At 47.3% G+C, this 23,780-nt stretch overlaps 1 protein-coding gene and 1 long non-coding RNA gene across 9 annotated transcripts; one reads left to right on the forward strand and one right to left on the reverse strand.

The window, feature by feature from the left end:
• Positions 1-761: 761 nt before the first annotated feature.
• On the forward strand, positions 762-10,425 carry LOC132333810 (uncharacterized). Of its 2 annotated transcripts, XR_009488272.1 has the most exons (3): positions 762-981; positions 1,847-2,020; positions 4,931-10,425. It is a non-coding gene; the product is annotated as an uncharacterized LOC132333810 (long non-coding RNA). The 2 variants fall into 2 exon arrangements; XR_009488271.1 differs by having other exon boundaries at positions 1,847-10,425.
• Positions 9,107-23,780, reverse strand: IL13RA2 (interleukin 13 receptor subunit alpha 2). 7 transcript variants are annotated; one of them, XM_059859263.1, is made up of 11 exons: positions 23,624-23,780; positions 22,815-22,929; positions 21,794-21,933; positions 17,895-18,046; positions 15,710-15,863; positions 15,111-15,231; positions 13,197-13,381; positions 11,954-12,111; positions 11,056-11,200; positions 10,322-10,424; positions 9,107-9,455 (listed from the first exon to the last, which is right to left on the reverse strand). In XM_059859263.1, exons 3-11 carry the CDS (start codon positions 21,876-21,878, stop codon positions 9,320-9,322), a joined length of 1,239 nt encoding a protein of 412 aa, XP_059715246.1. In that variant the 5' UTR covers positions 21,879-21,933; positions 22,815-22,929; positions 23,624-23,780; the 3' UTR covers positions 9,107-9,319. The 7 variants fall into 7 exon arrangements, with proteins under 7 accessions (XP_059715246.1, XP_059715247.1, XP_059715250.1 ...); XM_059859264.1 differs by having other exon boundaries at positions 22,815-22,932; positions 23,624-23,762; XM_059859267.1 differs by lacking the exon at positions 23,624-23,780 and adding an exon at positions 23,362-23,528 and having other exon boundaries at positions 9,107-9,439.

Consider the following 23,780-nt stretch of genomic DNA (forward strand, 5'->3'; position numbering starts at 1 on the left):
TGAGTGATAATTCAGAGATGTAAATGTGAGGTGATGTGTGAGCAAGCTCTGTGAACAGTGTGGTTCTTGCTGTTTTCTCTGCAGAGACACTCCTGTCAATACTTAGAGCCTTTCTTCTGGACAGCCCTGTGAAGAGTTTCATTACTGGTGTGGAGGGTGCCTGGTGCTTTTCCCAGTCACCATCCAAGGTGTTGGAGCCATGGAGAGACACAAATTCCAAAGAAGAAACATGTTTTTTGAGGAAGAAAAGCAAACCACAATCAGCCCTTCAGAAACACCATTTCACTTTGAGCTACTGAAGGGTGTGTGATACTGTGGCAGACAAATTGTGCATTCCAAAAGCAGAGCCCATCATGTGATAAAGGAGCAGATGTCTCTTGGATGGCTTTCCTCCCTGTGTCACAGCATCATTAGGACAGCCACATGCCAGCAACTGCACTTGGCTTTGTCTCCATTTCAGGGGCGGAAAAGGCATCAGAGGCTTTTTCCTAGGAAAAGGCACAAAAAAGCACCAAGCCTTGTGCAGATGAAGCAGAAGGACAGAGCTAGACAGATGTGTGCACACATCCCAGAGACCCCAGAGAGCCACAGATGTCATCACACTTTATGCTTCCCTCAAAAAAAAAATGGGAGTATCTGCAAAGCTGGGGAGGAAACCTGTGATGGGGAGATCAAATATTCAAATATACCTGCTGGTGTGTCACATGAGGGCTGTTCCAGTGATAATGTAGCTTGTGGGGGGGGTGCATGTATCCAAAAAAATGCTTTTATTTTTTTCATTTTTAACTATGAAGTTGTTATTATCTGTTTTGTCTCTCCCCCGTTTTTCTGTAAGTCTCAGGTCTTCTGCTTGTTTGCTTTTGCACACACTGAAACCTGTGCTCTGAAGCTGTCAGAAAACATCCATGGGATGTGCCCTTCCCTCTCAGCTGTGCAGGGATGCTGCAACCCCACAACAACATGGAGATGGAGAGGCTTCAGGTGAGGGATTTTAGATATCCACACTACAGGCAATCAATGCAATGAGGCACACACTCCTGATTAAAGAATCACACCAGGTCTTTAATGAAGTCAAGTGCATGAGCTACGCACTGAAAAAATTTGCTTAAGACTGTCCTAAATGCCAAGTTGTGCTGACAGCAGGAGGGTGTGTGGGTACAGTGCAGGGAGTGTGGCAGCAGCAGGGTTTCTGCTCTGGGCAGATCTCCCACATGGTCCCTCCAGGAGGGTTCTTGTCTCAGGAGCAGCACAGTGTGTCCCCTGCCCCCAAGGATTCACTGCACCCTTTCCAACCACACAAAAGGTTGCACGAGCCCATGGGGGCCACAGCTCCCAGGGTCTGTGCAGGGGCCTGGCAAGTGGGGAAGTGTCTACTGGTGACAAAGGCCAAATAACTCTGGTGCCTCTGGGGTGGTGACAAGAAGAGAAGTGTACAGACTGCTCACAGCAGGCAGTGGGTGACAAATTATTGTGGAAAATCGACACTCTGGAGCAATCCTTCTTCTGTATTACATCTCATTAATGTTGTCTTATGTTCTGCTTCCCCAAAAACCAAAGGATCTCCTAGCAGATAAATGCAATTTCCCCAGCAGTTTCCTGGGACAATGGTAGCTGCTTTGTGACTCTAGTTGGTACCAACACTTAGGTGACTTGAAAAATGAATCATGCAGCACCACGAAAAATGGGATCTAATTGTGGCATTTTGTGTGATTTAAATTTCAGATACATAAAAAAAAACCAACCCTGTAAACTAGTGCCTGTAAGACCACTGCCTGGTTACATTTGTTAAAATTTAGATCAGCTTTACATCTGTGTGCACTGCTGATGTTGGTGTCTCCTCCTGCAGATGGACAGGTGGGAGCCAGTGATGGATGCTCATCAAAGACACTGAAGATTTTAATCAGGGTCCTTTTCCCTGACTGACAGCTAGAACAGCACTTCTGTGACATTTGGGGAGGAAGATTTCAGTGCCTCTCCTGTGGAGCCTTCCCAAACATCATGACACTGCCCAAAGCAACAGGTAAGAGCAATTGCCCAGCAGAGATCTCAGGGGTGTTGGGGGTTCCAGCCCTGCAGGCACCAGTGGTTCATGTCCCTCAGTGCCTCCACAGGTCACAGTGACTCACCTGTGAAGCCATCATAGAATAAAATCATTTTGGTTGGAAAAGAACTCAAAGATCATCAAGTCCAAGCATTAACCCAGCACTGTCATGGCAAGGTATGGCCCCCTCAGCTAAGTGCTCCCCACCTTTTCCTTTTGCAGCACAGCTGATGCCTTGTGAAAGCTGACCAAGAACAGAGACTAGACAGAATTAAAGAATAAAGCAGGGATTTATTAAAAGGCCTCAATGGATCCACCTCGGGGAGCCCAGCCAGGGCTGCACCCAAGATGAACCAAAATGGTCCCAAAATGGACACCTGGTCATGGGGTCTCTCACTTTTATAAGTTCTGGGCCGTTTGCATCTTGGAGTTAATTGTCCAATTACAGCTTTAGGTTATGAACCAAGAAAACCTTCTTGTCTTTCTCTCTTCAGTCCATGTTGTTTATGCTCTTGGGTCTGAGATTTGGATCAGTTGTCCTTGGTCCCAGCTAGAGAAGGAATTGTTTTATCTGCCTGCTCTGTGCACAGAGCTCACCATCCCCTCATATGAAGCCCAGACCCACACACTAAAGCAGCACAGAATCTGAAAAATGTAAAAGCTAAACCCTGAGGCCTCACAGCCACAAGGCTGGAGCATGGGTGGGACAACCCTCCAGTGAGCATTTGCTGTCTCTTGTACCTTCTCTGGGTGTTCTGAGGGGAGAGCTGCCCTGATCCTGCCCGGGCTGTGCTGTGCTGGCCTTCAGCAAAGGGCAGGGATGAGCTCTGACTGTGCAGCACACCAGGGGCAGGACTTGTGGATGTTCTTTAACCTCGGAGGGTAAATGAACATGGTTCCCTGTTGGTCTGCAGGCAGTTGTCATGTTTGTTTAGAGAAGAGGAGGGACTGTGTGTTGGGCCTGAGCCTCAGCCTGGGTGGTATCACAGCATGGGGACACAAGGCCAGGCAGGGCCTCTTATGAGAAGAGAGCAGAAACCCTGGCTTTTTCCTCCTAGCAGCCAAAGATGGGTGAAAAAAGCTCTCTATCAGGAGATAAGGGGAGAGAGAGGAGCTATTTAGGCTAGAGGAAAGCACTGACATACAGAAAGGGTGGGAATAAAGTAGGAATTAGAAGCAGGCTTCCAAGAAGTAGGGTATTCCAGCCTGGGACTGCATTTCCTGGTGAGGCAGCAGTAACAGGAACTGAAATTGTTATTGAGGGCTCAGCTCTTGCATTCACACAGGGATTTATCCCACAGGCACAGCAGGAGGGCCCAGGTCAGTCATTTGTCCTCGTCCTGTGGTTTGGCAGAGCTCAGGCACCAAGCCAGCCATCTGCACAGCAGCACCACCCCAGAGACACCTCCCAGAGTGTGGGAGGAACAAACATCCCAAAGAGAGAACACTATTTTTGGGCTATGGCCCTTCCAAGTCCCAGCAAAGCCACGAAAAATGCTCCAGTTTTGGAGGAAGGCAGGAGGGGCCGTGCCAAGTCAGTGCAACTCCCACACGCAGGACAGCATGAAGTCAAGGCATGGCAAAGGCTGAATGTTCCCAGCCCTGGGCCAGCCCCAAGTTCTGTGAAGCAATATTTCATTTGCATTCTCAGAAGCATCCAGAATCAACCAGCTTGGCTAGCCCAAGCCTGGCTGCATGCAGTCACAGAAGTGTGGTTTGTTTTATACAACAGCATTTCCATGGACATTCGGTGTTGCTGGAGTCTGCTCAGGAGAGCAGCAGCATTGAGGTAATGTCCTTTTGGGCTGCCTTCAGCTGCTGTGGTTGAGCAGACACTGCTGAGAAACTTTCAGGGCTGAGCCTGCTTTGTGCCTGCACTGCCTGGCTTTTTAAAAACACTTTTCTTTGTTGCTGTAGCCAGGAACTCCATGCTTTTTCTTTAGTTAAGTAAATTGTGCTGTTGGCCTTTTAAGCTCACTGTTAAAAGTGAACTTTGCTGAACCTGGCAGGCATCAAGGTTATTGCTTTCTCAGCATGAGTGTTTCTAAACAAATTGGCATCATGGCCACAAAGTTCTGGGCAGCAACCAGCCAAGATCAGTTTGAGAATCCCAAAGGTTGGGACATATTTCCATTTCAACAGGTAAGAGCTGGAACACCATCAGATCAAAGGCAAGGACTATTCTCTTCTGGGCTTCATGGATCAGTTGGGACCTCTTGATGGCACAATGACTCTCAGCTCCCTGGGCAGCCCTGGCTCTGCAGTCAGACCCTGTGGGGGTACAAAGGATGTTTGGGTACCTAGAGACAGGATGGGATCATGTGTCTGCTGTCTTTGTTTCCTTCTCCTGTGTAAATTTTCTGTAACCATGTCATGTTACACTCACCTGCATGTTAGACCACTGCCTGGTTGCATTTGTTAACGTTCAGAGCAGCTTCACACCTGTGTGTGCTGTGCAGTTTGTGTCTCCTGCAGGAGCTGCTCTGAGTGGTTCAACACACTGTTGGCATCTGCTTGCTGTCACCTGTGTGCCATGGCCATGCAAGGAGGGTGCTTGGGGTGGGTGACATGGCCAAGAGCAGCCTTGGAGGGAGGCTCCAACCCCTTGGAATATCAGGCTCTGTGTGTCTGTTTCCTATGCATGTTTTCTCCATTTCTGCATCAATTTCAGTGAAGAGTGTTCTGCCACCCTTTGTTTGTTTTTAAATCACAATGATATCTAGATAACATTAAAGGAAGGTGTTCTCTGCTTTGTAAAAAAACCCCTTGATATTAGGTACTTTTTTTTTCCCAAATGAAAATAATTCCTGGGAGTCGCTGGTGCTTTGGTGAGGTGAGACCTCCAAGCACACCAAAGGTGTGACATGCCTTTGTCACCTCCATTCACAGCTTCCCAGGCAAGGAAACAAAACCCATCGTTTGTGGATGATCGCTGATGGCCGTGGCTCAAACCCCCTCACTGCAGCTGCAGGAAACTTTCACACCTTCCATCAAAGGCAAGGCAGAGCAACCTCATCTGGCATCTCAGAGACGTCAGAGGTGCTGTGCAGGCTGTCCTTGCTGTCCCAGAGGAGTGCAGGCACCACTGGGGACCAAAGCAGCACTGCCACCATGCTCATCCATCCTCCCAGCCTAAGGAAGCACCCACACTCAGCTCTCCCTGGGCTGAGACCCACTTAAACACTGAGATTGTTTCCTGGGCAGACCCATCAAGAAAGGAAATATCAAAGCCATGTTTAATATTTTTAAATAATTTCCTTTTTTTTTTTTTTTGGTAATTTGTCTGATGGTGTGAGACTTGCTGAAATGACATTTTATTTCCTGGATGTGGCAGTCCCCTGTTGTGTCTGGATGCAGATCCACACAGGAGGCAAGCAGCCCAGGATGGCAGGGACATGAATCCTCAATTTGGGGCTAAGCCTTGTGGTGTGTCATTTTTCAGCTGGTTGTTTTATCTCTCTGTGCTCTGGGAAGGGTATCTTGACACAGACAGTTTGCAGAGCCATTTCAGCTGTTCAGACAGCTCAGCCACAATATGTTGCCTCAAATTGTTCTGTCAAGCACATGCATCAGCTGTATTTGCTTGCCTTGAAGCTGTGAAAACCAGAGACCCTCCTGAGAAAATTTAGCTTCTACATAGAAATAAAGAGGGTGACAATGCTCTCAAATGTACAGATGCCACACAAGGCAGTGAGCTGCAAACCTGCCATGGCCTGTGAAGCTCTTTAGATTTCAGATTAAATCATTAGCTGCTGCAGTCCCAAAGCCTTGGCATGGAGAAAGCTGCAGCCAGAAGGGCTGTGTTGTCCTTCCAAGACGCCTGCAGTGGCTCAGAGATGGGTGCTGGAGACCAGTTTGGGCTGACGGGACCTTTCTGTGGGTGCTCAGTGGCATGAGCGTGGGGGAGGGCAGTGGCAGGGGCTGGTTTTGGCTGGCACATGCCCTGGGGAACCCAGATCTGCTCAGAGGAGCAGCACTGGGCCATGGGCAGGATGCCACGCGGCACAAGGTGAGGTTACCGCTCGGTCACACCAGAGCTGAATGATGGAGCAGAGCTGTGGCACGTCTCTGCTTCTCAGGACAGAAAGAACAAGACTCCTTTTCCTTATGGTGACAGAGACATTATCCCTTCTGTTTCATTTTCATGCACTAAATTCCAAATTCTGGCGGCACAATGCTGCACCTGCTTTCCATGTCCTCTGCATCCAAGCACAGATGCTGACACCCAGTGGCCATGGGATTTCTAGCACCTGTACGAGATGGAAAATTTCAACAGAGATGCCTCAGCTGGTGAGATCCAACATCCTCCTTTTCATTTCCTCGAGTGCAGGAGGAGTAAGGAGTTCCTGAGACATTGCAGAATGGGAGGGAACATTGCAAGACTGGGAGGGAACACTGGAGCTCATCTTGTTCAAACCCCTCTCAAGCAGGGTCCCCAAGTGCTCTTTAGTCAGGATTGTGTCCAGACAGCTTTTGAATATCTCCAGAGAAGACTCCACAAGCTCTCAGGGCAGCCTGTTCCAGTGCTCTGTTCCACTCACAGTAAAGAAGTTCCTCCTCATGTTCAGGTGTCAGTTCCTGTGTTCCTATGTCAGCCTTGCTTTGTGTCAAGTTACAGGGTTTGAAACACTTGTACTGAGAGGCCACTCAGAAAAATTAAAAAAATATGAGGATAGATATGAGAAAACAGAATTTTAACTGATTTTCAAACTATTCTCTTGCTGGCAGCTTGAAAATATACCTCAGTGAGAGAAGAAGGGTGAGTTTTGAGTTCAAAGACCTTGGTATTCCTCTTCCCTGTTTTGCTAGTTCCCCAAAGCAGCTAGAATATGACAGACTAAAAGGATTTTGCATTTCCCTGCAGCATGCACAGGATCGTGCTTTTGTATGTGTGACAAGTATTGACATTCTCTAGGGAGAAAAAAGCTGTGTAGGAAAAGCTGGGTTTATTCTTCAACAAATGGCTCTAAGACTTTATCAGTCAAAGACAGAAAGAAGACTCTAAACTCATGGGTATGCAAAGACAAAGACGTGTCTCACCAAACATGTGGAGCTTAGTTGGTAACAATATGTGGAACCCAGACATGAGCTGGGAACAATAAGTGCAGAGCATGCCAAAGGAGGGATTTTAAATTGCTTTACTAAAAATATTAATTATGAACTACAGCAAATGAATTAAAACACTCTCATGAGACAACTATGTGAAAGAAATACTTTGGTGTAATTCTATAAGCACAGGATAAAAAAAAACACTGCTGAAATTCTAGTGAGGTTCAGGATGTTAGGAAGGCAAGTGCCATCTATTAGGGCTGGATTTTTGCTAATGCTGCAGATGTCACTCCATGAGAAGGCAGGAGGGAGGTGTTTGCTGCTGCTGCTGCTGCTGCTGCTGCTGCAGTTGCAGTGAGGACCCTCTGCAGGGATGAGTCTGGGGAGCAGGGAGCCCTGCACTGGGGCCAAGCCCAGTTTTCCTCACCTAAATGCTCCTGTGAAGCTGCAGCATACAGATACCATAAGTAGATGTACTTAATTTATCACTCTGTTACTAGGCAGGTTTCTAGGCAGGCTTCAGCCTAACTTTTATATTCTGTGGTTACTGAAATAGCTCTGATCTTTTTTGGGGTGAGATCTAGCTGTGGAGGTACAACAGCCTTTCCTTTGCTCTCTCTTACTTGCACCCATACACTTTAATTCTTCTTCCCTTCTTTATTTTGGGTAAAACTGGGCTAGAGGCTTTAGCCCAATGGGTTTAAACCCATCCAGCAGGTTGGGGCTGCTGCAGTATTTGCCCCAATCCAAATGCCTTGCTCAGCATTCCCACCTGGTAAAGTAGGTGAGATTGCACCAGATGTACCCAGGACAACAGGCTGGGCTTGGCTGCCTGCCCTACTTTTTCCCTTGGGGACATTCACAATGCACTCACGTGGTTTTAGTAGATATTTTAACAGTTTAAGAGTCTTGCAGAACATCAGAGGCCTGATGGCAGTTCTGAAATCCACACCCAGTGCATGCTCACAGTTGTTTTTCAAAGTAAAGCTGTCCTATGGTGGCTGCCCAGGAGACAGGAGAGGCAGAAGTTGTGTCTCAGCAGAATTATAGCAACCACGAAACTTCATTTCTGCTTCAGCCCCTGCATTGACCTTTTTTTTTCCCTGGTTCTTTCCTCCTTAGGTTGCTCCCCAGATTACACTGGGCTGTTGCCCATTTAGCAGTGGAAGCAGCTGATAGTGATTGAATAATTTTGCAGTTGGATGTGTAAGACATCCAACTGCTTGCATCCAACAACACTTGCTGTGATGTTTTGTTTCTGATTGGATTAGTATGGCTCTTTACATAACTGATTGACACAAACTTGATTTTCTCTCTGAGCTTCCACTGTTCATTAGGAATTCCCACTTTGAATAAATGCTCCTTCAAGAAAATATATTTTCAGGGTTGTTCTGATGAAATAAAACCACACTAAACCCCAGTGTTTGCCTTGGCTAGTTCTTCAAGCAAAAAAATCCTAGAATGGGCTTGGAAAAGAGTATCTCATCCAGTGATGCTTTTTAAATCATTTTTTTCTATCATCATCATTTGGAATGATTCCTAAAAAATCGATCAGCAATTTTGTCACCTGACTACATGGTGTTGAGAAACATCAGGTATGATTCATTGAATTCTGGTGCCAATGTCCAGTTCCTAGAGAAATTTCCATGTCACATTTGCTGGTGTGACCCTCACTTCTCCTCTGAATCATCTGTCCTTTGCAGTAGCTCTGGTGATGCCTCTTTAGAGGAAAAGTTTCCCTCAAGGCCTCTGCAGCTGAGCTTTTCAACAAATAAGGCGTATCAGCTGATGCAATGGATAGCTCAGGTAGCTCCTGTTCAGCATTTAGATGCTCTCAGCAGGCTGAGTGGGAAAAGGGAACATCTGGTGAGAGCAAGGTGGGCACAGGGGCTGGATGCAGGTGTTTGCACAGGTGTAGCAAGGTGTGTATGGTGTGTGAGCTGCTGCCCTTCAGTGTGTGTGTCCTGCTAACAGATTTCTGAAGTTCTCATGAAAGAAAAAACCCAAACAAGCCCACAGAAGAACACATTATCTTTATTCAGTTTCCACTGCCTCTTTTTCTCCTTTGTTCTGTTATCAGAAACACCTTGCTTCAGAGGCAGTTTAGATCTCTTCCTGCAGCCAGTTTAAGCCCCTCCAGTTTTCCTGGGCCCGTTAAGGACTGGGATTGCAACAGCTGCCTCCACAAGTGGCAGCAGGCAGGGAAGACCCATGTGGGCTGCAGAAAGCTCAGGGCTCCTGGGCTGTCCTTGGGATGGTTCCATGAGCAGCCCACCAAACACGAGCAGTGCAGCAGGCACAGGCAGTTAGAATCCCACAGATGTGTGCAGTGGCTTTCCTGCTGGGGATCTGAAAGGGACAAAGGCTGTCATTCCCAACATGAGAGAGCCGAGGACATGCTCCAGCATCCCTGTCACACATCCCAGTGGCAATGCAGGAAGCATTTGCTTTCCACAGATTTCTCACTAGCATCTACAGTTTGTTCAAATTTCACAAACCAAAACCCTTTGAAGGCAGATGCACAGCAAAGATGAAGGGGTGTGAGTTTGGGACTGCAAACAGGTGTCAGTTCATCTCTGGGGACCACAGAAGGGTCTTTCTAGAGCCAGTTCTCCCTCATGAGTGATGCCATAGAAGGCTTTTGGGAAAAGCTTCCTTCTTGCTTATGCTACATAGCCATCAGGAAAAGAAAATAGTCATCAGTACTGGGGCATCAGTTCTCTCAGACCTGAAGAAATGATCATGAGTAAAACCAGACAAATTCATCCACTCTGCTTTCCCCTCGTGCCATCACTGACATGAATGTAAACAGCTGGGACGAGAGTGCCAAAAGAATGAGGCTTTAGCCCATTAAAATGGCACTGCTATAACACAGCTAGGACAAATCTCTGCTCTTGAGTGGTTTGGGGCATGGTAATAGCTTTATTTATGCTGCTGTGGATGCAAGCAACTGCTGCATTTAACAGAAGCAGTCTGAGCTCTTATGAGCAGTATTTGAGTCTCTGCAGTGAGTTTATGGGTTGCTGCAGGGGCATTTCATATCAGAAACAGGCACACTCAGGAGGGTTGTTTACTGAAAATGAACTCTTATTTGCTGTCCAATCTTAGAGCATCTATTAATGTTTGGCCCTTAGACATTTAATGTGATGTTTCAGTTACAACTGTACTTATAAATAGTTACAGACACCAACAAAAAAGCACATTGCTTGGACAGGCAACCTTGGTGCTTACCTTTTCTTGCACTGGCCAATCAACATAAATATTATGAGGCTAACGGACAAACTCAGGATGACTGGGATGAGAATAAATAGCTGCTTGTCCTCTTTTCTGGGCACTGCAAAGATAAATGGGATGAAATAAGAAGATGTTAGAATGGATTATATTTCCTCCTACAAAGCTTGGGCTCAGACACAAATCATCTTGTCCATGTTACCCAACAAGCTTTTATTTATTTATTTGTTTGTTTGTTACAGGTATATGTGACTGGGTGGGATCACATCCTCCTTTAGGGTATTATACCTCTGGCACATTGATGCTAAGTGCCTCTCCCCTGCCTTCTGCAGCTTGCAGCAGAGCCAGGGCATACGAGGACAGCCCAAGAGCCTACAGGGTTCAGAGGAGCTGCTCTGTGGTGCAGGATGGCCAGAAGGATGCCCTGTGCGGAGACTGCAAGTACCCTGTGCCCTCTCCTGCTCAGCAGCCACTCCTCCATGCCAGCTGTCCCCATGCAGCAGGGAAAGGTGCTGCTGCAGAAGCATTAATATTTTGGGGCCCGCCTGCTAAGGGCACTGGAGCTGCAAAGCTGCAGGAATGGCTGTGCTGGAGCAGATTGAAGGTGGAATTAAGCCAGCAGCCCACCTGCAGGGCTGGACACCAGCAGATCCCCTGGGCAGCCATCAGCACCTGCACCCAAACAGGTTTTATAAACCATATAAATGAAACACCATTTATTTTGAGTTCCATACCAGAGAAACAATCCTGCGTCCATTCACTCCAGAAGCCTTGGTCTGCACAGAAAATGTTTGTTCTGCCCCTGACACGAACACATGAAACTTGGCTTTGGTTTGCTCTGGAAATTGTTACATCAGTTTCCATTTGAGTTGAAACAAACTGAGAAACAAAACAGAAAGAAATATCAAGGAATTACGTGCCACCACCAGGATCTGTCAGGTGTGGCCTGATGTTCCTGCACATTGTCCAGGCTCTGTAAACCTTTGGATTATCTTTTGGCAGTTTTAAATGATTTCACAATAGTTTTGTACAAGCTAATGCAAATAACATGACTCTGAAGACAAATCTACTGAAAATAGTTTTCTGGAGGTGTCATCATGTATGTTGCCATTTATGCCTGTTAATTTATGGAATCTTTCTTTTAATTACCTGAGTAGACTCATGAGTGGAATACATCAATTAAAAAAGAGATGTCCCCTATGATTAATTAGCCCTTTTTGGTTTTGCCTCCAAACTGAACCTGGATAACATACAAGGAAAAAGCACCATGCAAAAAAGATATGTTCTGTCCCAGGCCACTCCTTTTGAGGGATTAGAATTATAGTTTCATAGCTCCAAGTTATGCCATCCTATTCAGGGAAATAAACCGCAGCGACCTTTAAATTTCCTCGATGGCAGTTTTCTGAGATAGCAGGCAAAAGGAAACGCTCTCTTGGAGCCTCCTGCTGGGCTCTGCTCCTGCTCCAGCAGAGCTGCAGCTGCAGGTCGGGGGGTTAAGGAGGAGCGTGTGCGGTGCGGCAGCGATTCCCGCCGGGGTAACCCACACCCTGCCGCAGCCTGTGCCCCCTCTGCCGGCTCGGCCGGGCTCCCCGACCCCCTCCCATCCATGGGACACCCCGGTGCTGTCCCTACCGCCCAGGCAGCCGCGGCTTGCCCTGCATCTTCCGCCACCTGCACCTCGTACTCCAGGCAGTGCGGCGGCACCCGCCCGCCCGGCGGGCTCCAGGCGGCCCGCAGCTCCTGGGCTGCGGACACCGACAGCTCCAGCTGCTCCGGGGCCGAGGGCTGTGCTGGGGAGAGAGAGAGAGAGAGGGTCAGGAGGTGCTGGGATGGCTCCAGCTGCTCCGGGGCCGAGGGCTGTGCTGGGGAGAGAGAGAGAGGGTCAGGAGGTGCTGGGACAGCTCCTGGCCGAAAGGCTGCAGTTCATCCCCGCCTGCCTCTGTCCCTGTCCCCGCCGATGGGATTTCTGAGCGCTCCTGGCTCTCAGCCACCACGCTGGAGGGGCAGGATGGCACCGAGTCTGGAGGGTGTGTTGTTTATTTTAGCTTGACGCACAGCAAGGCCAGGGTCCCGGCTCTGGGCTGCGGGGCAGGGGTTTGGAGGCACGGGGTGTGAGCACCGTGCCCGGCACATTCCCTGCCCGCTCTGCATCCCAGAGAGGGCTCTGGTTCCTGTCCCAGACCCAGAGCCACACGCGAAGCACGTGGCAGCACTAATTGAATTCAGAAATCCTGCTCCTTAGCTCTGGGGCTCAGCTGGACGATTGGCTATTTGTCCTTCTGGCATGTAGGCAAATGCACCAGCACGGTTTAATAAATATACACCATAATAAACACGGAGTGCATGTAATGTTTGCACATCATGCTGTGTTCTGCTCCCTTTCCCTGTCTGTCACGGGCTTGAAATCCATCTCTGAGAGACCCCATCGCATCTTGCACTCAGCTCACCCCTTAGCTTGGTTTGAACAGCAGAGCCCAAAGGTCTGTCCTGTGCTTGCAAGGAGTGCAGCAGTGGTTTCAATCCCAGCAGGAGTAAATGAAGATATCTCTGTGACTCTGCTGCTAAAGCCAGACCCCCATAGCTGCTCTGCCAAATGCCCAGCAGGCCATTTATGTCCTGAGCTGTTCAGCTGCCAAATGCAGCACTTGGAGGTACCCACTGACCTCCAGGGCTGTGCTGGGTGTTGCTTCCCTGCAAACACTCCTGGAAAGGGAAATCCTGCTTGGCACATGCCACAGCCCCCTTCCCTGGGGAAAGGCACACGTTCCAACCACCCAGCTCCAAAAGCACACATTGAATGGAGAGCCCTAATGAAAGAGTGGCCCTGGGCTGTGTGGTGGCCAGGAGGGTCCCCTTGCTCCCCTGCCACCCTTACCGAGGTTGTGCAGGCGCAGGGTGCTGTACAGGGGCCGGAGCAGAGTGGCTGCTGCTGAGCCATTGACACAGATGTGGAGATCCTGGTACTCTGCCTGGCTGAGGTTGTGCAGCACACAGCCCAGGTTCAGGCCCTGCTCCTGGATGTAGTGAGCACACTGCACCGCCTGCTCCAGCCCCTCGTACCTGGCAGGGAAACAGAAAAAAGAACCAAAGCAAATTGCTGCTTAGTGAGATGGTTTTTATGAGATTGGACCTAAGCCTCAAGTATTGCCCATAGCCCAGCCTTTGTCCAAAGCACAGTGCTGTGGGTCAGTCACCTGGACCCCTGCTATGGCACAAGTGTGGAGAAGAGAAAAACCCAAATTAACATGCACAGACAGCTTCTCAGGTTGGTTTTTAGGCTGTGCCAGGCTCTCCCCAAGCCCATTCCTGGAGCACAAGAGGTGCCAGTGTGCGACTGGAGCTGGGGAAGGATCTGGCCTGTACTCATGGAGACAGTGCTGCTCCTCTAGGGCCCTTCCTGCATCGTCAGCCACGGACTGGAGGTGCAGAAAGGTCCCCTCCCAAACCAATAGGAAGTGTTTTTAGGCAGGAGATGTGTGCCATGAATGTACTGAGTGCTGCTGAGCTGCTCTGGCTGACTGCAGGTGGTTCCCATGGCTCTCCACGGGCATGTGGAAACTCAGGGTTTGCTGTTTGTTATTTGATGTGCAGCCACAACCCTGTCCCTCCTGCCTTTGGGGGCCACTCCCCAAAGCTGAGCTGCTGGCTGCATCCTGGAAATATTGGCTGGTGTCTCATATTGCCTTTTAGGATTCCTGCTGCTTTATGCCCTCACAACAGGGCTGAATTTGGCCCCTGTACTCCAGACCTAATGAAAGTCTCCTTGCACAGCACATTATGTTTGGGGGAAAAACTTCATGTTCTAGTACTATAAAAATTTGCTCTCAGGGATCAAAGGATGCCGTGGTGTCCACCCAATCTTGTGATAAAATGGGACCCAGATCCAAATGCCTGGTTTTATTGAAGGCAATTGAATCAAGGTTGGGTTTTTTAATGTTTGTTTTCCTTTTAGGCATGAATCATGCATTTCCATGGTTTCCTTCAAGCAGATCTTTGCAGTTAGCAGAATGGTTTTGAATTGGTGCTTCTCCTTTGAAGATCATTTCCAAGAACTACATGGAACCTCTTTAAAACACAGCCATGCTTTTGTCCACATAGCCCAGTGGCACAAAACCCAGCCTAAGTCATCCTTTCCATAATATCATGGGAGCTGAAGCACAAATACAGTATTTACTGTGCCTCAAACCACTAATTCCAGCTATGTTTTCCTGCAGAACAGAATTTAGGCACCAGTTTAAAAGAAAGAACTGAGAATTTTGTATTATTATAACCTTGTGGCAGCGTGTTTGCTTGTATGGCAAGTGCTGAGGCTATGAAAATATATTTGAACACTAAAAACTCTAAGTTGCTGAGAAGCTCCACTCTGTGTCTAGGTTTCACTGAGCTTGGTAGCCTTGAGCTAAATCCTGTCCCATTGAGATATATGCACTGTGATCATGGGAAATGTGCAGCCAGAACTACCCAGGTGTGGTTAGCAAAGAGAAAACACGAGTCTTTATGGTGGACAACATGCAGAAAACACCTCCTGGGGATGAATAAAAGGAAAGGAGGAAGTGAGAAGACATTTCCTGGCAAAGATCAGCATGGGCCTGATTATAAGAAAGTAAGAAAGGATTTGGTGTTTTCTTGCCAGAAGCTGTGTGTTGCCTGGGACATTATTTTGGCTCATTCTGGGTGAGCTGGGCAATAGCACTGCCAGCTATAAAAGCACATTTCCTGTGGCATTTTTGTACTCTGAGTGGTTCACTTGATTGCTGCCTGGAAGTTTTCCTATTTTGCTGTTACATACCAATAATATAGCTCATAATGTACACCAGGAGGTGTCAGGAGACCTGGCTGCCAGGTGCACTTCAGGTATTCCCAGTCATGATAGATGCAGTTGAAATTCTGGACCTCTGATTCAAGTTTTCCTGTCAAATGAGAAGGAAATAACCACTATTTAGCAGTGTACCAGTCAGATGCAGCAAAAACACAGTTTTATGCCTTTGAACAACTGCGTGCTGCAGTTGAAAGATAAAAAATGAAAAGAAAAGAAAGGAAGAAAGAAAAGGCAGCCAGTCAGAATTAATAGTTTTACTGCCAAGTGCTTGGTTTTTCATAAAAGCCAGTCTACCTTAAAGCAGAAAGATGCTTTACTGACCTTTTCACTCAGCAGAGGAGCTCTTGCAGGGTAACTGAGCAAGGCTTGGGCACGAGCAGAGGGAAACAAGCCCCAGGTATCCAGTGACCACAACCACAGCCTTTGGTAGCAGAGCTGCTCCAGTGTCTTAAACAGCAGCAAGCCCTGCAATAACTTATCCATCCAGGAGCCCTCGAGCCAGCACTGGTTCATGCAACAGGCTCATGCAAAGCACCAAACTGCAGCAGGTACCACAGGCTGCTCCTGACCTTGTGGTGGGATCTGAAAGGTTGCATAAATCCAGTCACTCTGCAGCTCCACGTCACCTGTACACCTTCCTTTGAGCAGTGTCTGCAGCCTCACTTCAGCGGTCCTGCTGAGGTCAAATCCAACTCTGAGTTTTAGCTTCCTAGTAAAAATAACCTGGTTGAAAGACAGACTTTTTAAGCACCTCTTCTGTCACTAAGTGGGCTGCAGAATTAGGTACCCTTGCTCTTGCTCCAGCTGCAAATTCGTGTGCTTTATTGTCTCTTTATATTTCTATCCTGCCTCCCTTGCCCAGGGCTTCTCCAGCATGAATTCATGCCTGCTGTGCCCAGCCTTGCTGGCTGTGAGTCCCTTCACCCCACAGGACCCAGCCAGGACAAGGCAGAGCAGGCTGATTAATGGGACCCCCAGCAGCAAGAAGCACTGCAGACAGCCTGAGGAGGATACCACCACACATCCACACAAAAGGCAGTTTTTTATGGTGTGAAATAATGAGAAACAGAAAGAACAATGAGTCTTGTAAGGCTGGTTCCTGTGGGAAGTTCAAGCAACTCCTGAAAGGGTGAGCCAGGCAGTGCAGCCCAGCCTCACCCACCACTGTGTCCCACCTGGCTTAGCCTTTGTGGGACTTTCTGAGCACCCCCTTTGAAGGTTTTTCTGGTTTTTTTCCCTTCACTTTATGCAAGGACAATGAAGTTAACAAGGTTTACAGCAAATGATGAGGTAAAGTGGTGTGTTAGCTCATGTAGGACAGAGCTAAAGTGCCATAAATGCATCTGTGCCATAAACTGCAGTGGGAACAGCAGAGGCACAGCCCACAGTGAGGCTGCCCTCAGCCCTCCCCAGGTGTGAGAGCTCTGGTCAGCCAGGTATTTCCTACAGGTATCAGTCATGTTTGCTTCTGCTGATGTCCAATGGATTTTCTTCAGCCTGACTGTTCTTCGTGACCTTATCTGAGGTCAACATTTTGGCAAGGTGTCAGAGATGATTTTGCTCTAGTCTGTACATCTGCCTCATATAAGAAACTTTCATTACTCTTAACTTCAGGAATTCAGATTTTTTTCTTTTTTTGAAACTTCATATGGTTTTCTTTTAAATTGCAGTTAAAATCATCCTGGAGGGCTCTGCACTGCTGCAGAGCTGGGAGCATGAAGTGCTTTGTGACCAGCATCAGGTCCAGGAGCCCCTTTCCATGCCTTTGCAATTGCAATCCATAGCTGAAACAGGATTTTCCCCTCTGCAGGCTCCTATGGGATGGCTGGGCCTAACCCCATTTCTGTGGGGGCTGAGCACAGCCTGGCAGCCCTGGCTTTGCTGCCCCAGGCAGGTGAAGCAGTGACCCGTTCCAGCAAGGAGCTGGCTCCAGCACTGCCAGCCTGACTGAGTGCTCCTTCTCTCTCCCTCTCTCTTGAGCTGGCAAGCCCTCTAGCTCTCCTGCTTTAGGATTGGGTAAAAAATCCCTTTTTCTTTCAGGATTTCAGTCTGTATTTTAGGTTGTTGAGGGAGATCCTCAGCATACCTTTCATGTGTTCCTCAGTACCTTGTGCCAACCAAACAGCCCCCACTGCTGGGTTTCTCCTCTCCCCATTCCATTTACCTTCCCAACCCTGCAGCAGCTTTCATCTTCTAAGCACTCACAAAATACCTCCCAACAACCCTTCCTGTGCTGTGCCTGCTGCTGCCCTGCTACACAGCAATGAGAGATGACTGACAGTTTTATCAAAGAGCTGAGTTAGAGTCAACCACATCTAAAAGAGAGAAGTGAATGGCAATTAGAAACACAGTTCTGGATAGAGGGAATTTTAGAGCATCAGGATAATTAATGAAATTTAACTGTAATTTGTTCACTGCTCTGCATCCCTAAGGATCTGTTGTTTCAGCTCAAGCCCCATAAAGATGCTTTGGAAAACTGGAAATATTTTTTTCCTTTTACAATGAGGAATGTTATTATTCTGGGCAGCAAACACCCAGCCCTGTGACAGAAAGAACCCCTTCTCTGGCTGCTGCTGCTGCTGTCACATTTCAAAGCACATTCCCATTCAAACCACTGAACCAGTCTGGTTTCTCATGGAAAACTGGAACAGCTTTGGTTCCACTCCTGCTCAAAATGCAGACATGAATCTGTGCAGGATGTAAGGACAGAACAACAGCCCTGGTTTAGGAGGATTAATTCATGCTGTGCCTCACCTTCCAGTCTCTATCCCCAGTGCTGTGATATTCAAGCTTGTATTTTACTGTGCACTCCTGGAAGGTCTGGGAGTGGGGAGGAGGCTTCCACTCCACATCCAGGGAGCCCAGGAGCCCGGGGTCAGTGATCCGCAGGTCCCGTGGGGGAGCAACTGCATTAAAAACAAAGCAGAGGGTGAAACAGAGAGTCAAAGTGGAGAAAACAACCCCAAAGCAGTCATGAAACAGTCAGTGTGACACTTTGCTGTGAATTGTTGAAATGCAGCTGCTGGATGTGCAGGGAAGTGCTGCAGCCCTGGCTGTTCAACCAACACACACGAGCTCTGCCCTGCCCACCCCCCAAAAACCAGATTTTGCTGGTGCTCAGAGAAAGCACTCAAGGATCATTGAAAAGGCAACAGAATGCCAGTTTTTCACACTGTTTTTCAAGATGTTTTAAGCAAAACTGCTGTCCTGGGATGGCCTTTCATGTCCTGTATTTGCTTACCTTCAACCCCTGGTATTTACCAACCTCCAGGACCCTTATCTCTGCAAACATTGTGTTCAGCACATCCACCAGCACAGGAGGACAGATCAAAGTGTGCTGTCAGGGGGATTTATATTCCTTTGCCAGAATAGACACAAATCACCCATATTGCTTTAAATATTCCTTTCAAGTGTATTCAAGATTATTGGAATACAGGAAAAAAACCTAAAAAGCAGAGAATTAGAATTATTCTTATTTTGGACTATCAGCTATACAAAAAATGTGCCTTTACAGTTGATCTGGTTTTTATAAAGGTATTTCAAGGTGCTGGTATGTGCCAATAAATAAGGAAGTATGGATGAATTCCATCCTAAAACATGTCCTAAAGGTCCAGCTCTATAAGGAGTTGTCATTCACATGATAAAAACTGTTTGGCTGCTCAGTTTTATTAGCTGAAACAAAGCCAATTTTTTTCAACATTGAAGGTCATTTTTCTCCACTAGAGGTGAGATTATCCATTTGGTTTCTACATATTCATTGCATGATAGACTTTATTTCACAGGAATTTGGAGCCTATGTCCTGGCAGAGCCAGTCCAGAATTACCACCATTCTCCCTTTGAGTCTGGCCTCCAGATCACTTCTCTAACACCTTTTTCATGTCTTCATCGGGATTTACACCATTTTTTTTCTTTTATTCTTTTAATAAATCCTTTGTGAAAGCAGACCATAAGGATATTTTTCAGTGGAAGATGGTGACATAAATCCAGCTTTAATGTGCTCCCTGGAAAGTTTGCAGGCTACATTGCTGGAGGATTTGTTTCTTCTACAGAAATTTTCCCAAATGAAACACACTCCAGGCAGCAGTTTGAAAACCCCACTGTTCCCACAATGTGAAGCTCCATGGGAGATTTGTTACCACATTAGATGGTGAAGTAGGAGATGCATTTAGGATGATACTGGACCAAGGGCTTGGGAGGCTCCTCCTGAGTGTATAAATGCTGAACCTCACAAGGAGAAAAACAAGGAAGCAAAAAGCTGCTAGCCTTTGCCATGATAAGCTGTCAGGAGAGGATCAGATTGGTCAGAAGTGGAATTTCTGTCTGGATAGGAGAATGCTCTGAAATTTATTTATATCTTGAGCTTGAGCAAAACAGAAATATTTTTTCAATACAATTGTAATTGTAAACAGTAATTCTTGCAAAATAAATTTTGACTGGATTTCAGAGGGAACAGAAAAGCTTCTCTTTGGGATGGTGCTTGCATTCTGGGGTTTCATTGTTTTTTGTGTCAGCACTGCCTCTTGCAGTTTCTCATTTTCCCAATAATACATTGCCAGTCTCACTCTCATCCCCATCACTCATACAGAACACAGGACTGGAAATGCTCTATTTCACCACACAGTCTTGAAGGAGAGCTGCTCCTCGATGTTTCTTGGAGAAAACCAAACTAACAGCTTCTCCCCCTGAGAATGTTTGTGGTGGTGAGTCAGGTAATGCTGGGCTGGCTGTGGGACAGCCACAGCCCTCACTGCCACCAGCATCCCTGCTCTGGTGACTGCTGGAACCCAGGGCACAGGGAATGTTTCTCTGCCTGTCCTGAGAAGTCCTGAACCCTAGGAGAACACTGCTTTTAATTTCATCCATGGAGAAATCTTCCAGGACTTTGGGATCAACTGGAATCTACGAGTGTGTGAAATAGATAGTGGTGTAGTTCATCACAGGGTGAAAAAGGTGAAAAACTCAGAGTTTTGGGGTTTTAGTTTGGAGGTAGATAGGAGACAAGATGAAGCATTTTGAGCCTTGTCTGATCTCCTTCTTGCACTTCATCTGCTCCATTTTCTGCAGTGTTGGTGGCACAGGGTGATTGGTCAGAAAGAGTCACAGTGCAGGTGTTGTGTGAACAGACAAATAATGAGTTATTGGTAGAAAGTAGAAATAAAATTCATTCTAAGAGTTAATTGGACTAAATAGTTTTAAAAAACCTTGAACCTGTGTGTCTTGTGGCTTTTTTGGTGCCTTTCTCTTTGTGTGCTAAGTCTGGAATGGCATGCAGAACTGTTGATAAGAGAAAAAATAAACAACCTGAAGACTGAAAAAACTAAAAGTCCCGTTCATCTCTCAATCCTGGCACAGAACTTTTGAGGGGTCTCCCCATCAGGGGAACCTCAGGGGGGGTTTTCACAGGTGACAGACCCCTGCTTGTCCCCAGCTGCCCCTCACCACCTCTGTCTACCCCATGCCCTCTGAGATGCAGGTGGGGTTTACAATTTCCCACCTATTTTGCTAGAGGAAAACATCAACTTGCCAGGTGTCCCCAAATGTCCCCCCTCTATGTCTGCCCTTCCCTGTGCTGCTCAGAGAGGTGGAGGTGACACTCATGTTTTCTGGAGCCCATTTCAAAGGCAGCAGGCTTTGCTCAGAGTGGCACCAGGGGGGTATTGTAGACAGGTGAAAGAACTATAAAAGAAAAGCCTCATAAAATCAGGCCTGCTCTGCTGGATTGATAGCTGCCCTGTCATTTCTTCTAAGTGCACCTAGTACTTTGCAAGTTCCCAAGTGAAAACAATCTTGGTATGAATAGTTTGTTAACATAACAACCTATTCTTGGGTGAAAAATAAGTCCACGTGCATAAACATTAGATCTGTTCCATGAAAACCCACAAAAGAAAAATGTAAACACCTGAACCTTAGTATGTACACACAAATCACCCTCTGACCAACAAATGGAGCAGTAAGACAACTACCAGCCAAGAGATGTTGCACTTGAGGTCTGTGGAAACTGTATAACATCAGTTATGTGAATAAAGATTTGGCTTTTCCCACGTGAAGAAAATGGAGCCTTGCCTGATTTGTTCTGACAGGGGCTGTGGCAGCCTTCTGTGCATGCTGGCTGGCAGGACAGGCAGTCTCTCAGTGGCCTTCTGGGCATGTTCTCACCTCTGCACCATGCACTGCTTCCATCAGGGAGGGCCAGACCTGCTCAGCATCTCTCTGGGTGCAAATGCCAGCTGCCAAAAGAGCCAGCAGGGTGCTTGAAGTGCCATTGCCATGAATGGCAGCTGGCAGAGCAGTGTTCCCTTAGAAGCATTACTCTGCAAGCACAAATCAGCCTTGTGTTTCTTACACCCAGCACAGTCTGTCTGTCTGTCTGGGAGCATGCTCAGGAGCATTTATAGCAGTGTTTCTATTTGATAACTCTCTATCAAACAAATACACTTGCTGTGCACCAAAGGCAGTCTCTTCTCCTTTCAAATGCACTCAGAAAAACAGTCACTGAACACATGACATATTTAGACCATGGATGAGCCAGCACTCACACAGCAAGGCACACACACAGAAGAAAAGGGTGTTCTTCACCCTCTGGCTGAAGGACAAAGCCCCCAAAGGACACAGGGGAACACAAGCAGTGACACAAGAGCCTGCTGGCCTTTACCTGTGCTGGGGGAGGAGGAGGAGGAGGCCAGCAGCCAGCCCCACACCAGAGCCACGGCGAGCAGGGGGAGCCTCCAGGGAGCCATCAGGGGTCAGGGTGGCACTGGGCAGAGGAGCAGTCCTGCAGCAGGCTCTGAGGGGCTGTGGAGACACAGCAGAGGTCAAAGGCTTCAGCGTTACCCTGTGTTCCCTCTGCAGGCTCAGCACTGACAGTAAGCCTGGCTTTACTTGTTTACCAAGGCTGATTTCCCAGAGGAATTCTTTTTGCAATTTTTGGTGATGGCCAAACGTGGCTTCATTTGAAATAGTTTCTGGCCAGCTAAGCACACTCTGCAGAAGTGTGTCAGCACTTCAGTCACCAGCCCTCTGTCTCATGCTTCTGTGGAAAGTGATTCAACTCCCTGCCTCAGGAAGTGCCTTGGACCAGGGGTACTTTCATTTTAAAAAAATGAAAATAGAATGCCTGAGCCTTGCCTTATCTAGACACGGGTTATGCAGCTATCCCCACCTTTTGCCTTTGCTGTTTCAGGATGGTAGGAATGGTAGGAATGCTTGGGAGAATGCTTCTCTGTTGTCATGTTAATATTTGAAGGGGACAAATTTCTATTCCTGTGCAAGTCTGCTGGAGGGAAGATGGGGACTGAGAGGGAAAGGAGCAGAGTTTGCAGGGAGGGGGCTATGCTTTCCTTCAGATTTCATGCTAAAGGTGGGTAGAAATTTCTGCCTACAGACACCCAGCTCAGCATGCTTTCCTATGCCAGGAGCACATGGATTCTGACAGGGTTTTAATTTTTTTCAGATAGATACAGGTGTAGGTACAGATTAGAGAGATAGAGGATGAGAGAGAGATATAGATTAGATATAGATACAGGGATATCTAGGTATATAAATAGGTCTAGATATAGACATTAATCTTCCTGGAACCTTGAGGCCACTGCTTGAGCTCCACTTGACTAAGAACTTGGCAGCCTCAGTGTGAGCATGCAATTTATCACTGAGATCTGTTCAGAAAACAAACTCACTTTGTATTGCCCACACAAGCCTGGCTTAAGCAGGTGAAATCCCAGGTCAGGCTCTGGCACAGCTGCTTCCTCCTCAGCACCCACAGCTACCATGCAGCAATAGGAAACTTGGGCTCTGCTGAATGACAGAACTTCAGGTCAGAGGGATCTTTAGAAATCTGAGGGTTGCAGCCAACACAAACCCCCCCATCAGTGGAAGAAGTGGCTCAGGGGAGCCAGAGGAGGAGACAGGTTGTGCTGGCCAGGTTATCTGTGCGTGTTTAAAATGAACCAGAAATTTGAGCTGGCAAAACATAGCAGCAACTAAAAATACACAACAATTTTAACAGCAAATTTTCAATTTAAATTAATATCAAATCCCCCCAGTCCATCATATAATTGTAAGTATTATATCACATAAATATAGTTATTACATAAGTATTATTATTACAGCAATAGCAGCAATTTTTCTGTTTCACTGTGAAGCGAGAATGTGTAGGCAGGAGAAATCAGAGGAATTACTTCTTTATCCTATGAAATACAGGATAAAACCAGTGTCAGCACAAACCTGTAGCCAGTGGGTCTGTGTTTCAGAGAGGTCTGAGGGTGCAGTGGCAGAGGAGAGCTGTCCTGCAGAGCTGGGAGAAGCAGCAGCTCTGACTTGGAGCTGGTGAGCAGCAGCATCCAAGGACTGTGTGTGCATGCTAGCACAGACAGCTTCTCATCATTTCCAGTATGGTTATTTGAATAGATTCATCTGATTTCAGAAGGCAAGTAAAAGTAAACAAATGCTTTCACAGGGAAGTTTGAAATCATCAGAGTGCTCTTACCTTGACCTCTAACTGCGTGGGAACCCATCTATCTCTGGAGTGTGGGGCTCCTCAGCAGCTTCATGGCTCAAAGCTTTGCATTTCACAGAAGTCCTGTGGTTTTTAAAGACTCCACTCGGTGCTCCCCAGGGATCAGCTGTTGAACTGCAATGTGATG

The sequence above is a fragment of the Haemorhous mexicanus genome, chromosome 14, assembly GCF_027477595.1.
Source record: "Haemorhous mexicanus isolate bHaeMex1 chromosome 14, bHaeMex1.pri, whole genome shotgun sequence".
Classification (NCBI taxonomy): Eukaryota; Metazoa; Chordata; class Aves; order Passeriformes; family Fringillidae; genus Haemorhous; species Haemorhous mexicanus.

What these genes read in the sequence shown, in the direction of transcription:
- IL13RA2 (XM_059859263.1), bottom strand. Translation starts at nt 21,878, where the DNA reads ATGGCTCCCTGGAGGCTCCCCCTGCTCGCCGTGGCTCTGGTGTGGGGC. An exon ending in CATTATGAGCTATATTATTG is followed by an intron (nt 13,382 to 15,110) that starts GTATGTAACAGC and finishes TTTCCCTGCCAG; the next exon opens with GTACGAGGGGCTGGAGCAGG. An exon ending in AAGCCGCGGCTGCCTGGGCG is followed by an intron (nt 11,201 to 11,953) that starts GTAGGGACAGCA and finishes TTTGTTTCTCAG; the next exon opens with TTTGTTTCAACTCAAATGGA.